The sequence below is a fragment of the Pristis pectinata genome, chromosome 2 (assembly GCF_009764475.1).
Source record: "Pristis pectinata isolate sPriPec2 chromosome 2, sPriPec2.1.pri, whole genome shotgun sequence".
Classification (NCBI taxonomy): Eukaryota; Metazoa; Chordata; class Chondrichthyes; order Rhinopristiformes; family Pristidae; genus Pristis; species Pristis pectinata.
Window position 1 is genome coordinate 142533185 of NC_067406.1, and position 16452 is coordinate 142549636.

At 47.8% G+C, this 16452-nt stretch overlaps 1 protein-coding gene across 1 annotated transcript in view; it reads right to left on the reverse strand.

Annotated features, from left to right (window-relative positions):
• The window catches only part of LOC127584373 (electrogenic sodium bicarbonate cotransporter 1-like), a 182221-nt gene that overhangs the window by 116033 nt on the left and 49736 nt on the right, over positions 1 to 16452 (reverse strand). Inside the window, exons 4-7 of the mRNA XM_052041132.1 lie at positions 8791 to 8923; positions 6691 to 6851; positions 5261 to 5440; positions 69 to 145 (exon numbers count right to left, since the gene is read on the reverse strand). Coding sequence (XP_051897092.1) covers positions 69 to 145; positions 5261 to 5440; positions 6691 to 6851; positions 8791 to 8923 — 551 coding nt within the window. The remainder of the gene's footprint in view (positions 1 to 68; positions 146 to 5260; positions 5441 to 6690; positions 6852 to 8790; positions 8924 to 16452) is intronic.

A 16452-nucleotide genomic window follows, 5' to 3' on the forward strand; every position in this document is an offset into this window, starting at 1 on the left:
TCAACATGGAGTGAATGGGCCAAAGGACCTGATTCCATGCTGTACCTCTCTATGACTTGATCTCTTACCTGATCCTTGTCTGGTTTGTCCGAGATGTCATTCATGCTGGTTGTGGTCAGGTTGCGATGGATTAACCCTGGGCTACCTGGAAGAGAGAACCAATGGCGGGGATTCAAACAGAACAGGGCAAGTTGTCCAGGGGGAGCTTGAACTCAATTGGGAACTGAGGCAGAAAGTGTGTAGTTCGGAGAATAGATTCAGAAAGAAAGAAACCTGCATTCTTATAAAAGCATCCAGTTCTACATTTTCAGTTTGCACATGCAATCCGTAGCTGTGCTCTCTACATTATTCCCTTGGTGTAGAAAATAAGGACTGCAGTCTGCTTGTCCTTCCTGGCTTCAGTGGTGTCTAGAAGAGTCAGCAAAGGACTGTGGTTAGCCATGCACACTTTGTATAGAACAGCACAGCTACCAAGTTGCACATAGAAAGCTCCCACAATACTGTAAAAACAGGAAATGTGGGGAATATTCAGCAGGTCGGACAGCATCTGTGGAGCAGAAAACAGAGTTAACATCTCCAATTGGTGAACTTTTGTCTGACCTAACCAGGTGATAGGTCAAAAACCTGAAATTCTAATTCTGTTTTGCAGACGCTGCCTGACCTGTGGAATATTCCCAACATTTTCTGTTTTTATTTCAGATTTCCAGCATCTGCGGTTTTTGCTGTTCGATTAACGTAATAATCTCCTTGCTCCTTGAAATGGTGGCCATGGTTTTACAGCTACCCAACAGAGCAGATTGGGCCTTGATAACTGAAAGACCACACCTCCAGCAGTGCAGAAATCCCTCAGTACCGCATGAGCTCAGATCTCTGGAGAGGGGCTTGAACTCACAATGTGCTGAGCCGCAGCCAACACACCGAGGTCATGGAGAGCCTCAGGAGCCGGTACCCACCTCAAGCCCCCTCACCCTCCCACCTTCCATCCCATGACAACCTAGAAGCAGCTGAAAGGAAAGTGGTTAAGGGCTGCAGTGTTGCGGGTTAGATAGAGCTGTTAGCTGTGAGTGCACTGGGACAATGCAAGGAGAACATTGCCGTGTCCTTCGAGAACCTACGACTCCTACAACACCAGCACTGCTCACTGCCCTGAGTCTATCACTACAGAGGCGCCATTTCTCAGCATCAGAGAGTCATAGAGAGTTACAACACAGAAACAGGCCCTTCAGCCCACAGTGTATACTAACCCATGGCTGGGTTTACCGTGTGCAGAACTGCATAGTGAGCAAAAGAGGAAGAGAAAAATCTCCACGTACTGCTCTCGCCAAGGAGATTGAATCCGAGAGTGATCCTTTGTATTCAAACCATTGAATGAAGTTCTAAACAGATCCATTCTAATTTATATTTAGAATGTTTACACTGAATTAGCACAAAGGGGTTACATGCTGCCTGATTAACCCACATTGCTGGTCAAATGCCTGGTCATTTGCTGCAGTCTCTCCACTCCACTACTTGGCATACATAAAGGAACAGTGGTCAAGTCTCCTAGGGGCTCGAGATCTGCCCAGAGACGTAATATGGTGCCAGCACTGTTCCAAAGTTTTGAAGGATTATATAATGGTACGATCTGCTAGTGAGTTTCGAACTTTAATGGGGGAGAGGTAATGGGAGGAAGAGGGCTGCAATGGATGTACATAATGGTAAATGTCAGATGATTGCCCCACAGGTTCATTCACTGGAGGAGACCCACGGTGAACATGGGGTCTGCTGTGAGATATCATCATCCACGTCATTAGTAGACGTACCCATCCCACCATCACCTGCCTGCAATGGATAAAGTGGCCCCCAAACCCCCACAGAAAGATGTTCCTGGTTTCGCCAACATCGACCCAAAATCCCTTGAAATAAAAGGCCATTCATCCCCTCAATCCTATCCTTTCACAAACAGATCCGTTGATCTGTACATTGATTCTCTTTAGCCGCCTTGGTACCCCCACACAATAAATGCCGGTTTTCACATTTCCAATTGTACCTCACTGATACCTTCCCTGTTCCCAGCAACTCTCCCTATCTTCAACATGACAGGAGTCCAGATACCCATTGCCCTCCGTATGAGGATCCCCTGAATGCCTGAGCTCTGAGCTTCAGGCTCTGCCCGTTTGCTCTGGTCTCCCCTTTCCCTACCAAAAGAGTTTTTCTCTCTCTCCACCTCCCCCCCTCAAATCCTGTCACTGGAAGCCACTCAACCTTCTGCTCTCAAGGGAACCCGGGTCCCACCTGCAGTGGTAAGTGAAGCCCAGAGGTTTCTCCGTGGCCCAGGTCACATTCCCACACCCCTAACATTGCCTTCAATGTCTGTCGGCACAGGTTGGACTTACTGGGCAGTGCCATGCTCTGGCTCCGTGGGACTCGCAGGTCCTGATCCGAGCGTCGGAACGCCAGGCATGGCAGCGAGCTGTCGAGCGGAATGCAAGCTTATCGGAGGCCGTCGAGAGCAGGTGGAGCGTTTAGAGCCACAAAGCAAAAGGCAAGAGAAAAAAAGAAATATCCAGCAACAGCGACAGCAGATTGGGTTTGCAGCAAGAGGGCAGAATGTCCGAGGTAAAAGATGAAATAAATGTGTGTGCAGCAGCTTATCATCAAGTAATCACCAGGGGACCAACCAACACATCACAACAGTCTATCATCAGGCTGCTGTTAAACTTACCAACCAGAGCAATCATGCAAGGGCGTTAGTTTTAGAAATGTTTGCACATTTATTCCAATTTTCAAATGTGCAAGACAGCCCAAGCTTTCAAAACTTGTTGCTTTAAATTTGCCAATGAATAGTTAAAATCCAACAACTGTGCATATAAACGACACAAAGCATTTGTTGTCAGCCAATGCAATAACAAATTGTATTGGAAAATTGTAGTCTCTGCCTATAATGGCACTGCTCTGATCGCAGTTGAACAAGCAAACAAATTAAAATGGAGACTATTACATATCCTTAGCTTTGTAAAGAAAGAGGTGACAGGGTTGATGTTTCCCTTCGATCACTAGCGCTAAACCTGCAATATAGTTGTGACTGGTGCTTTCTCCAACTCTGGAAATTGGTTGGATTGAACATACTAGAATCAAATGTCTGAGTGTCATCACAGCTATATTGTGCAGACATTACCAGTTCTCGAGGACAAACCTCTGCCCCTATGGGTTTGTTCTGATAATTTGACAGAAATTGAGGTGAATTAATTAATTCTTTTCAACCAATCCAGTTGCATTTCACCCAATTGTAACCCATGTTCAGAACAACTTGTCAACTTTAAGATGGATATGCAATATTAGAGATTATTAAAACTTCAAATTAAGGTACAACATTTGAGCAAACAATCAAAGGCACAACAGCGTGAAGTTTGCGAGACAGATCTCCCAATGTTGGATCTCAGTTAAGGATGATCAGATAGGCCAGGGTTATGTGCTTCATATCACTGATGGAGGGCCACATATTGGTTACACCCTCCAAGCCTCCGATGTATGACTATAACCTAGGTGTTTCAGAGGGAGCAGAGTCTCGCAAGGTCCACCCCTGTGCAAAAACAAAGATCCAATCTACGTCACAACTGACTTTCCAAATGATTTCATGTATGGCATTCATACCCAAAGATGTTGTAGTGACTGACTGGCTTGTGGTTGACTATTGGTAACACACACAATAATGTCCCTGACAGAGCAGTGAAAATTGCTAATCTGGAGATCAGTAGAATATTGGAGAGCTATCCAAGTGTCCACGTCATCAGAAGGGATGGTTATTTGAAACTCAATTGTATATGTATTCACTTCTTGCTGAAGATTTTCCAGCAAACTTTGGCTTTCAGATCCCCTCGGCACAGATCCGAATTTCCACAGCGAATGGCTGTGATCTGACAAGGACTGCTGAAGAGGGTGGTGGGAGCAGATTCAGTAGGAAAGTTTGAACAGGAGTTGGACAAGTACTTGGTGAGTGGAATTAAATGAAGTCAAGTACACGGATGTCACAATTCCAGTGAGCTTAATGGGCTCTTCTGTACCGTGAGATTCTTCGACTGCAGGTTGTTTTGGAATGGGAAGGAAATACGAGCACCTTGCAAATTAGCCAGTCAATCAATGCTCCATCTAATGGTCCAATCAGTTTCAAAAGTCAAAGAAGAGAGATGGAAAGACTATGTGTAGTAAAGGGATATTCCTCCCCATGTAAAGTTACAGGATTATGTGACAGGTTCTCAATGGGAGCAGCTGTGATCTGTTCTTGGGTAACGATAGCAAGGAACTATATCTGAGGAGGCTGTGGAGAAGGCTCACTAATGAAGCAAAGGCAAGGGACCGACTGCAAACCTGAACAAGTTGTTACCTGTTAGGTTTTAAACTGCCACAGCTAAGTGCAAAGATGAGTCATTCTAAATGTTTTCCTGAGTAAAGCTTTCCATCTTGTCCACTGTGACGGATTGCAATTGAACCAATCCCAGTCGCTGGCCACTTAATGGAACGGGAGATGTGGTGAGTTGAACAGACTGCAGTGATGGGGACCTGTAGCAGTGCTGTCACTGTCTGCATGCATTACATGGAGCTACAGTCACTCAGCATCAATGCCAAGCCCACTAGTGGCTTCCGTGAGGAGTTCCTTGCAGGTGGGGGAGTGGGACTGGTTGGGTTGCTGCTGCATAGAGCCAGCACGATTTCCACAGGCCAAATGGCCTCCTTCTTTGCTGCAACCGTTCAGTGATTCTGTCCAAAACCTTTCCTGAACATTTAATTTGTTCTTTACACAAAGGGAAACAGAAGCCTGAAGCTCAATCCCACAGAAGGTGTTGAGCTCAGGGCTGTAGACGGGTCAGACGAAGATGGTGGGAATTGGATTTGTATTTTAATGGATGAGATTATTACAGAATAGGAACCAAGGTGGTAGCTGGGATTAAGGTACAGATTAAGTGTGGTCTAACTAAATTTCAGTTGGGTTTCATGTGCAGATCGCCTCCTCCTGTTCCTCGGGGTCTGGTGTTAATTAATTCAGTGACTGCCTTCATTAATATCTTTGTGCATTGTAAGGACCTTGTGGCTGGATGAGTAACTCTGGAGATGGCTGCTCTGGCTCTTGGCCACTGACCAAAAGCCAGTGGAGCGTGTTTTCCTTTCTACGATATGAGACCATACATGTAGGATGGGAAGGGAGGATGTTAGCAATGGAATGGACCACAACAGTGGGGTAGTAAGAGGGGAGAACACTGCAGCAAATTGGCTCCTGCATTACCATTATCTGATGTGGAAAACAGCCTACTTGCACTGGACACTGTCTTCCCGATTTCAGCCAGGGAGCGGAGATTGGATTTTTTGGTCTGGTGCCGGTGTTTCCGCAGCAGAGTGTAGGTCACCTTCTCCTTCAGCTCGGCTTTCAACAGCCCTTTCGCAACTTGCTCATCGATGATCATCTCTGCCAGAACACAAGGGGTCAGAAGGATTGGCTGGAAACACAGAGAGCACTCCGTTCGAGGCACAGATAAACGTTATGATTATCACCAGTGCGAAAGGAACGACAAGCATTTCTACACCACCTTCAGAACATCCCAAACTACCCAATAGCCAAGGAAACACTTTGGAAGGGTTGCCGCTATGGAACGATGGTAAACATGCCAGTTTGTACACAGCAAGTTCCATAAACTGTGAGAATCTGATTTTGCCCAGTGAAGTCGGTCAAAGGATAAATATTGGCCAGGACATGTTGAAAAACTCCCTGCATCAAAACCTGGGACCTTCCACATCCAGCTGAGAGGGCAGACACAGCCTCAGCTAACAACTGATCTGCAGGAAGGTACCTCTGACAGTGTAGCATTCTCTAAGCATTGCACTGAGCGTCAGCCTGGATCTGTGTCCCTATGTCTCCAGAACTCTCAGCCTTCAGGCACACTGATGTGAGTACAGCCCACGGAACCCTGGCTAATGACAAACAAAGTCTGTGGTGTGTGTATTCACACCCAATTCCCAAAGTGACCTCTGATGATCTGCAGTGGGAGCAAGGATTCTGGGGAGGACCACCACCTCCAGACCATGTGTCAACCTGATTTGAAAATGTGTCACTGGTCGTCCACCATCACTGTCTAAATCCTGGAACACCTTCCCCAACAGCACTGTGGGAGCACCTTCACCAGAGGGACAGTAGTGGATCAAGGTGTTGGCACATCACCGCATTCTCAGGGACAACTACTAGCCTCACCACTAACACACAGATCTCAAAAATGGCTAAATAAGGAAAAAGAGCTAGGGCTGTGTATGGCTGGGAATGGGAAGATGATCGAGCAGATCCCCATTCCCAGAGAGCTGGGAGCTTGTGGAATGTGTTATCATCTGGTGGGCGGGCACTGACTCTTTCAGACGGAGATAGATTGGTAGTGACCACTCCAGGGACCTCATCTGTCAGAGGTGTCAGACATCTTCCTGGATCCATGTGATCCCCTGGGCTAATTTCCATCCTTCAGCAATTTGGAGAGGAATTTTCCAGAGTATTTTCCCCTGGGATTCTCCCCCCTGGCCAGGACATGGTTTAGTAAGGAGGACGGAGGGATGAGAAAACCTCGTGTGATGTTCCACTCCCTCATAGTGTGAGGCAGATGTCAGAGGGCACCTGATAACAACCCCAAATATGATCCAGCGCTCTGGGTCAGGGAAGAAGAGAAGGAAGCTTACCCACGATCTGAGGGAGAGTTGAAGCTTCCATATCCAACATGACTGTTCCCTTCTCAATACAAGTCCGGAGTTCAAATAAGCTGTGCAGGGAGAGTGTGGCCACGTGTGGCTTGCTCCACCTCTCACCACCTTCTTCAACCTTCTCCTCAAACTTGATCCACCTGGTGAACAGATAAGGAGGGTCAAAAATTCCCACATCCCAGCCAGAGAGGGTACAGTAGAGTAGTGGTTAAGTTGATAGACCAGCAGATAGAGTTTTGGACCATGGGTCCAGAGAAACGAGTTCAAATCTCACCACAGCAGCTTTGGAATTCAGTAAGTTAAATAAATCTAGAATTAAAAAGAAACTAATCTCAATAATGGTGACCATGGAACAAATGGATCATTGTAAAAACCCTGATTCACTAATGTCGTCCAGGAAAGGAAATACTTTATCCTTACACAATCGGACCTATATGGGTCATCCCTGGGTTACGATCACCCAATTTATAGATGCCCCTACATACCAACGGGCTCCCATAATATTAAATTCAAAAGTCCCATGTACATGCCTATGTTCGTTCCCAGTTTCCTTTTTCTCTCGACTTTTAGTAATTATTCTTTCCTGTCAGTCTTATGTGTTTTTGGTGCCATTCACGACAACACTGTGGAGGTGTCGTTACTATATCGAGTGATTTTTGTGTATTTTCTGACATGGACAAAATAAACAAAGGGACATCTGTAAAAACGGAACCCTTTGATTACCCAGGGATGCCAGTAAGTGACTTCAGACCCACCAAATGTGGTCAACTCATACCTGCCTCCTCAGTTTAACATAACTAGTAACGGACAACGAAATGCTGACATTGCCAGTCACCTCACGTCTCATACCTGAGTATCATGCCCAATGTTCTAACTAATCTGCTGTGCATCATTTATCATCACTGGCCACCCACCACACACTGTGCCGTGCAGGCTAAATAATCCTGCTTTTATCAGGAGGTCGTGCTGTAAACTCAGTTGAATTCAAAGACATCTCACTGACAATACACCTTTGTTGTAGATTATGAATGAATTAACTTCACAAGCCTTGCCCTGAGTGCAAAGGATTGGCTAATACAAAGTGTCAATATTTATTCCGTAAATAAAGAAACAATTAAAAGTTCAGCCCAGAGTTGCTGTTCATTATAATTCACTGTTTGCCTTCAGCATGCCACTGATTACATGAATACACACATCAATTAGCGATGTCAAAGAGATTCTTTTCTTTATAAGAGGAATTTCCCTGGCATAGCATGTTGGTACTTGCTGCCAAACTTAGATCTCCTGATACAAAGTAAGTCTTGGGATTTCTAAAGAGCCTCTCGGGACATCTCAAAGCACTTCACTTCAGTGAAGTACTCTTTGATGTGCAGTCACTGTTGCAACGTAGGAATGGTGGCAGCCAAATTGTACACAGCAAGATCCCACAAACAGCAATGTGACAATGACCAGATCATTTGTTAAAGGTGATGCCAACCAAGGGATTAATGGGCCAGGACATCAGGGGTGACCTCCCCTGCTCTTCAGAGAGGAAAATGAGGAAGGAGTTAATGCTGTGGAAGGTTGTAAGGGTGTAGGCCCCTTGAGAAGGAGGTTTGAAGATGATTCTGATCCTCGGAGACACTTTGCCCAGGGATGGAGAACCATTTTGTCACATCGACCAGTGCTGAAGGTGGGCCACGTGGTTAGTGGAAATGGGCAAGGGAGCAGGACATGGGAGTCCTGGACAAGATAATCTTGGGTAGGGCATGGAGGAACTGGGGTGAGGTGGCGAGATCGTGGCTTGAAAAGGGTGCAGAGGGCAGGAAGTAGATGATGCAGCTCTCGGTCATGGTGACAAACAAACACTAGGAAATGTTTGCACTTGTCCAGATTGAAGGAGAAATATAATATTCACCTTCTCGTTGGTCTTTGTAGGGTCTTGCTGTTCACAATGTCAATGTCCTAATATTACAGCAGTAACTCCACTTCCAATATCATTTCCCTGGTTCTAAGGTACTTCGGGACCAATCAAGGTGGTGAGCGGGTCTACAGAAAGGTACATCTCATTGATGGGAAACTGCAGAAAGGCTTCCCTACCTGGCCGTCTCCTTCCATTCCATCTCCTGTCCGTCAATGGCCAAAAGTTCATCCATTTCTGTGAAGAGTTGGGGGGCAGGACTATCGTCATCTTCCCCAAGGATGAAACGGATTCTCTCCGCAGCAGGTGAAACTACGGGGATACAAACAGTGCTCGTTACGGTCCAAGGTACAACAAGCAATGCAACTCTCAGGCTCCAATAGCACTCTCACTGCTCCCAAGGCCCATCATCAAACAGGTTAGGACTGATGGCCACAAGCTTGGTCAAAGAGGGAGGCTTTCAGCATTGTTGTAAAGGAGGATTGGAAAGGGGGCTTCAGAGCTCAAGGCCCAGGCAACTGAAGGCACAACCGCCAGTGGAGGAGTAATGGAAACTGGACATGTTCAAGATGCCAGGGATAGAAAAGCACAGGGATTGTAGAGGGTTGTGGGGTAAGAGGGGTATACGGAGATGGAGAGCGTAGGGGCAAGAGGTGGTGATAGTGAGTGAGGGGTGATGAGGTTAGAGGGGGTAACAGAGATAGGGAGGAGTTAGGGTTGGAAGGGGATTACAGACATAGGGAGGGGTGTAGGGGCCAGAGGGGGATTACAGAGATAGGGAAGGGTGTAGGGGCCAGAAGGGGTTACAGAGACAGGGAGGGGTGTAGGGGCCAGAGGGGGGTTACAGAGATGGAGTGTAAGGGTAGCAGGGAATTATGGTGAAAGTGAAGGGTGTGTGGGCTGGAAGATATAGAAATGCAGGGAGATGTAGATTAAGGATTCACAGAGACGTAGATGTAGGATGTGGTAGAGGCTGATACAATGGGGACATTATAAAGACTCATATAAAGGCACATGGATGTAAGAAAAATGGAGGGTTATGGGCTGTGAAGGAGGGAAGGGTTAGATTGTTCATTGAGTTGGTTTATATAGGTTGACACAACATCGTGGGCCAAAGGGCCTGTACTGCGCTGTACTGTTCCATGTTCTATGTAAAGGGGGGAGGGGTCTACAGAGATGGGAAGGTGTGTAGGGCAGGGGTTTACAGAGGTGGGAAGGTGTGTAGGGGAGGGGTTTGCTGAGGGGAAGGTGTGTAGGGGAAGGGTTTGCTGAGATGGGAAGGTGTGTAGGGGAAGGGTTTGCTGAGATGGGAAGGTGTGTAGGGGAAGGGTTTGCTGAGATGTGAAGGTGTGTAGGGGAGGGGTTTGCTGAGATGGGAAGGTGTGTAGGGGAAGGGTTTACTGAGATGGGAAGGTGTGTAGGGGAGGGGTTTACAGAGGTGGGAAGCTGTGTAGGGAAAGGGTTTGCTGAGATGTGAAGGTGTGTAGGGGAAGGGTTTGCTGAGATGGGAAGCTGTGTAGGGAAAGGGTTTGCTGAGATGGGAAGGTGTGTAGGGGAGGGGTTTACAGAGGTGGGAAGCTGTGTAGGGGAAGGGTTTGCTGAGATGGGAAGGTGTGTAGGGGAGGGGTTTACAGAGGTGGGAAGCTGTGTAGGGGAAGGGTTTGCTGAGATGGGAAGGTGTGTAGGGGAAGGGTTTGCTGAGATGGGAAGGTGTGTAGGGGAGGGGTTTGCTGAGATGGGAAGGTGTGTAGGGGAGGGGTTTACAGAGGTGGGAAGCTGTGTAGGGGAAGGGTTTGCTGAGATGTGAAGGTGTGTAGGGGAAGGGTTTGCTGAGATGGGAAGGTGTGTAGGGGAAGGGTTTGCTGAGATGGGAAGGTGTGTAGGGGAGGGGTTTACAGAGGTGGGAAGCTGTGTAGGGGAAGGGTTTGCTGAGATGGGAAGGTGTGTAGGGGAGGGGTTTACAGAGGTGGGAAGGTGTGTAGGGGAAGGGTTTGCTGAGATGTGAAGGTGTGTAGGGGAAGGGTTTGCTGAGATGGGAAGGTGTGTAGGGGAAGGGTTTGCTGAGATGTGAAGGTGTGTAGGGGAAGGGTTTGCTGAGATGGGAAGGTGTGTAGGGGAAGGGTTTGCTGAGATGGGAAGGTGTGTAGGGGAGGGGTTTACAGAGGTGGGAAGCTGTGTAGGGGAAGGGTTTGCTGAGATGTGAAGGTGTGTAGGGGAAGGGTTTGCTGAGATGGGAAGGTGTGTAGGGGAGGGGTTTACAGAGGTGGGAAGGTGTGTAGGGGAGGGGTTTACAGAGGTGGGAAGCTGTGTAGGGGAAGGGTTTGCTGAGATGGGAAGGTGTGTAGGGGAAGGGTTTGCTGAGATGTGAAGGTGTGTAGGGGAGGGGTTTGCTGAGATGGGAAGGTGTGTAGGGGAAGGGTTTGCTGAGATGGGAAGGTGTGTAGGGGAGGGGTTTGCTGAGATGGGAAGGTGTGTAGGGGAGGGGTTTACAGAGGTGGGAAGGTGTGTAGGGGAGGGGTTTACAGAGGTGGGAAGCTGTGTAGGGGAAGGGTTTGCTGAGATGTGAAGGTGTGTAGGGGAAGGGTTTGCTGAGATGGGAAGGTGTGTAGGGGAAGGGTTTGCTGAGATGGGAAGGTGTGTAGGGGAGGGGTTTACAGAGGTGGGAAGCTGTGTAGGGGAAGGGTTTGCTGAGATGTGAAGGTGTGTAGGGGAAGGGTTTGCTGAGATGGGAAGGTGTGTAGGGGAGGGGTTTACAGAGGTGGGAAGGTGTGTAGGGGAGGGGTTTACAGAGGTGGGAAGCTGTGTAGGGGAAGGGTTTGCTGAGATGGGAAGGTGTGTAGGGGAAGGGTTTGCTGAGATGTGAAGGTGTGTAGGGGAGGGGTTTGCTGAGATGGGAAGGTGTGTAGGGGAAGGGTTTACTGAGATGGGAAGGTGTGTAGGGGAGGGGTTTACAGAGGTGGGAAGCTGTGTAGGGGAAGGGTTTGCTGAGATGGGAAGGTGTGTAGGGGAGGGGTTTACAGAGGTGGGAAGCTGTGTAGGGGAAGGGTTTGCTGAGATGTGAAGGTGTGTAGGGGAAGGGTTTGCTGAGATGGGAAGGTGTGTAGGGGAAGGGTTTGCTGAGATGGGAAGGTGTGTAGGGGAGGGGTTTACAGAGGTGGGAAGCTGTGTAGGGGAAGGGTTTGCTGAGATGGGAAGGTGTGTAGGGGAGGGGTTTGCTGAGATGGGAAGGTGTGCAGGGGAGGGGTTTACTGAGATGGGAAGGTGTGTAGGGGAGGGGTTTACTGAGATGACAAGAGGTAAAGGAAGGGAAGGAAATTGAGACAATGCCCATATTAGTTACAGAACCAAGGTGGGGATCTAACATAGATCATCACTCTGACAGAATGGTGGAACAGGGTCGAGGGAGCCATTCACGCTCTCACCCCTGTGTTGACTGGTTTGTTGCGGGTTGTGCAGACCAGCAGTGAGAAAGCAAAGTTGCTCCATTGATTTGCCATGGAAGTAACAGTTCCTGATAGGAAGCCTGTGGTTTGGGGATAACTCAGCACTCAGCTCTAGCCCCTGGTGCCATCGGTGACCCCTCCTGTACTCTCGCCTCAGGCTGCTAAATGATCTGTGGCTTTTCTGATCAATGGAGGGAAGTTGTTTAATAATATAAATGGGACATGGGAGAGCGAGGTGAGAAGGGAACAAGTTGTTCCTGAGTCAGCCACTGACTTAAGAACATAGAACACTACAGCACAGTACAGGCCCTTCAGCCCACAATGTTATGTTGACATTTTATCCTGCTCTTAAGATCTATCTAACCCTTCCTTCGCACATAGCCCCCATCTATCATTCATGTGTCTATCTAAGAGACTGTAACAACACCATTACTGACCAATGTTTGCATCTCAGAACTCCAGAGAGGAATCCAATTTCAAACACTGGCATAAAATATCATGAGGGACGTGTGATCCAGCAAGGTTCCTGCCTTCATGTGTCCACGAATATAAGACAGCCACTAATAAATCCCGTAGGATATTTGGGAGAAACGTCTCTGCAGAATGCAGTGGGAATGGTAAATGTTCTCCAACAGGCAGTGTTCGAGGTGTACGGCAGTGACATGTCCAAGTACAGTGCATGGCTGGGATGAAGATAGTGGGAGGGAGATCTCAGAGCAGAAACACTGGCATGGACTGCGAGGTGCTTAAGACCTGTTTCTGTGCTGTAACTTCAATAGAACAATGCTGCAGTGTTTATTTAATATATGTAAGGCACAATTCCTCCGAAACTTAACACAAATTATCAATGTCTACAATAGGCACATGACCTTAGCAGGAGTTTCTGAATTCATTTAATCTTTAGAAGTTGATCACAATCACAGCACCCACACAAAGAGTTTCACTTCACCCTGACTCAGTGCAAACCGAGAGTGGATCTGGAGACAGTGTCCCAGAACTCCCTGGAGAAAATTCCCAATCTGTTTTTGGAACAATCCCGTTGGGCTTCATTGCCAGATTCCTGCACCCTCAGTTTACTGTGACAATGAAACCAGTTCACACCACCGCTAAACTCTCAGTGTGAAAAGAGTAAATCAGTGGTAAGGACCACAGACTCAGGAAAGTGGACAATCGGTCAGAAGTTCAATCAAGAACTTCTGTTAAAATGGCTAGTTGCTTCATTTCATAACCAGGCCAGTGAGTTACTCACAATTAAACACAGATGGACCAATCAATACTGTTGACGCGGGAGCATGGATGAAAACAGGGAATGGTGGAAATAGTCCGCAGGGCAAGTTGCGTCTTTGGAGTCATAGAGTAGTACAGCACGGAAACAGGCCCTTCGGCCCAACTGGTCCATTCTGACCACACCATCCTCCCTGCTAGTCCCAGTTGCCCGTTTGACCCATAACCCTCCAAGCCCCTCCCCTTCATATACCTATCCAAATGCCTCTTAAACATTGTAATTGTACCCACCTCGACCACTTCCTTTAGCAGCTCGTTCCAGGTACTCACCACCCTCTGTGTAAAGAAGTTACCTCTCAGGTCTCCTTTAAATCTCTCCCCTGTTATCTTGTACTTGTGCCCTCTAGTTTTGGACTCCCCGACTCTGGGGAAAAGACTATGACCGTCCACCTTATCCATACCCCTCATGATTTTATAAACGTCTATGAGGTCACCCCTCATTCTCCTGCTCTCCAAGGAATAAAGATCCAGTGTGGCCAACCTCGCTGGAGGAGAAACGTTTCTTGGTTCCAGTGAAGAGTCACAGACCTGAATCATTGACTCTGTTCCTCTCTACGGATACTACCTGAGTAATTCTGTTAAATATTTCCAGAAGCTGTAAATCTTTTTGATGGGAGTTTTCCTGTTTTTGTAGATAAATACCTTTAAGAGCCTTGAGATGGAGGGGCCCATGGTGTGATCACACTTGTCTTTCAGCTGTCCTAGAGGTGTGCCTGATCCGATCTAAAGCAAGGCTCACAATTTCTTTTGGAAGACTAGTCCAGAATTCAGTGTTAAGCTTCAGGTTATGGTTAAGTCAAGCCTTGAGCAGTGACACCAGCAACTCTAGGCCTTCCTTGGGACTGTGCAAGATCATTGCATCCAATTCCAGATCCCATACCAGATGGTACGGCCGTGGAGAGGCCATGGAGAGGTTTGACCCAAACTGACCCAGGGATGAGGGAGCTCACTCCTGAGGACAGGCTGGAGAAATGGGGCTGTTCTCTGTGCGGCACAGAAGGTCAAGGGGAGATTTGATGGAGGTGTTAAAAGTCGGGAAGGGAATTCCATGTGAGCTCAATCAGTGAAAGTGCTGGCAAACTATAGGAGAACTGAGGGGAAATGTCTGCACACAGAATGTTTCCAACACCTGGACTCACTATCAGTGAAGGTAGTGAGACTGGATTCCACAGGCAGCTTCCAAAGGCCAGAGGACTGGAAGAGGAGGACCTGGAGGACAACAGGTTGGGTGTGGAACAAACTGGACTCACACAAACAGAGTCCTTCTGTGATGTGAGGTTTTATGGGCTCAGAAGCCTTTGTTTGCCAGTTCTGAACACAGGTCCTTCAGGGTGGATGTGGAGAGGATGTTTCCTCTCGTGGGAGAATCTAGAACAGGGGTCACTCTATGAAAAGAAAGTTTCGCCTACTTAAGACATGGATGTGCTTAAGTCTTTGTTTCTCTGAGGATCCTGAATCTTGGAACTCTTCCTCAAAGCGCAGTAGATGCAAAGTCTATGAATATTTTGAAGGCCGAGGTAAAAAGGTTCTTGATAAGTGAGGGGGTGAAAAGTTACGGGGGGTTGGTGGGAATGTGTTGAGGTAACATCAGATGGCTATGATCTTATTGGGTGACAGAGCAGGCTCAAAGACCCAAACGACACACTCCTGTCCCTAAGTTATATGTCTGAATGAGTTCCCGCTCCACATCCAGTTCTGTGGCATCAGTTTAAGGTGATACTCTTGCGTTCATTCATTGTGAGTGTCCCAGGCTAGTAGATCTCAGGATGGAGCTTGGCAAGGCTGACATCTTGTGCAAGGCTTTGTCCTGGCCTAACCAGAGAGGGGGGCCAGAGGGCTGCTGTCACCTGTCCTAACAACAAATCCCTGGCTCAGGTCACACACCAGTGGGAAGGAATTATAAACAAAGCGACAAGAGAATTTTGGATTCAATGTAGATGTCAATCACAAGTCTTTATCAACTGAAACACTGGAGGAGGAATTTACTGTTCCAAATTTGCAATCATTTTTGTGAGGGTTAGGAAGCTTTTCTGATTATGTGGAACTCTCCTTACGCCGTTGCCCCTAGCAATATTGACACTGCGAGGTGTGTGTCACTCAAATACTAAACAAAGGCAAACAAGGGGAAAGGTCGACAAGCTGCTAACATGTTGCCGAATCATTTTACATCCAGAAAATCATGTGGCTGTTTCTGCTGTCAACGTTCACATAAAATATCTCAAACCTTTTCAAACAGCTCCACGCACCCTTGCATTTAGACACCTTTAAAGAGCTACAATAACCACCTGATCTCGAGACCAGTTCCAAACATGTTCTGGCCAGAACTGCGGACTTTCCTGGAGGAGCGATGTCAGATCAACATGTTGTGGGATGGAAGCAGCCTGGAGTCACCAGGAAATGAAGGTTGATCTCCAGAGGAATGCCACAAGTAAAAAAATCCAGAGAAAGCAACAGGGGTGTTAGAGAGTTGTGGTTGGTTTCCATCAACCTGGGACAAAGAGGACATGGCTGTTCGACTGACAGCATCTCCCATCACCACAAACCACAACCTCCACTACCAATCATCCGGGTGGTCAATAAAGAGTCTTTATGTCTTACAACCGGCCGTGGGAAGACAATTCTGACAAAGGGTCTCCGGCTTGAAACATCAGCTCTGTTCCTTCCTCCACAGATGCTGCCTGACCTGCCAAGTGCTTCCAGCATTTTCTGTGCCCAATGGCAGGAAGGCTCTGGGGGAGCTGGGACGTGAGGAAATCTCCAAGCAGGTGTCCTGGGATGGCTTGGGGAGCTTTAGGTCAATCGTGGAAAGACTGCTTCGCTCCTTAGTTCCTGCTTGCACTGAGTCATCAACAGGCACTGTACTCCCCCCGCCCCCCCCCAGCCTGGGTTCACAAAATGACCGGGACAGGAAAATGAGTCTAGAGCAACAGACAATCTGCTGGAGGAACTCAGCAGGTCGAGCAGCATCTGTGGGGGGAGAGGAATTGCCGACGTTTCGGGTGGAAACCCTGCATCAGGGCTGAGAGTGGAGGGGGCAGACTGACCATTTCACCTCACCACTCTCAGTCCTGATGCAGGATTTCCACCTGAAATGTTGACAATTCCTTTCCCCCC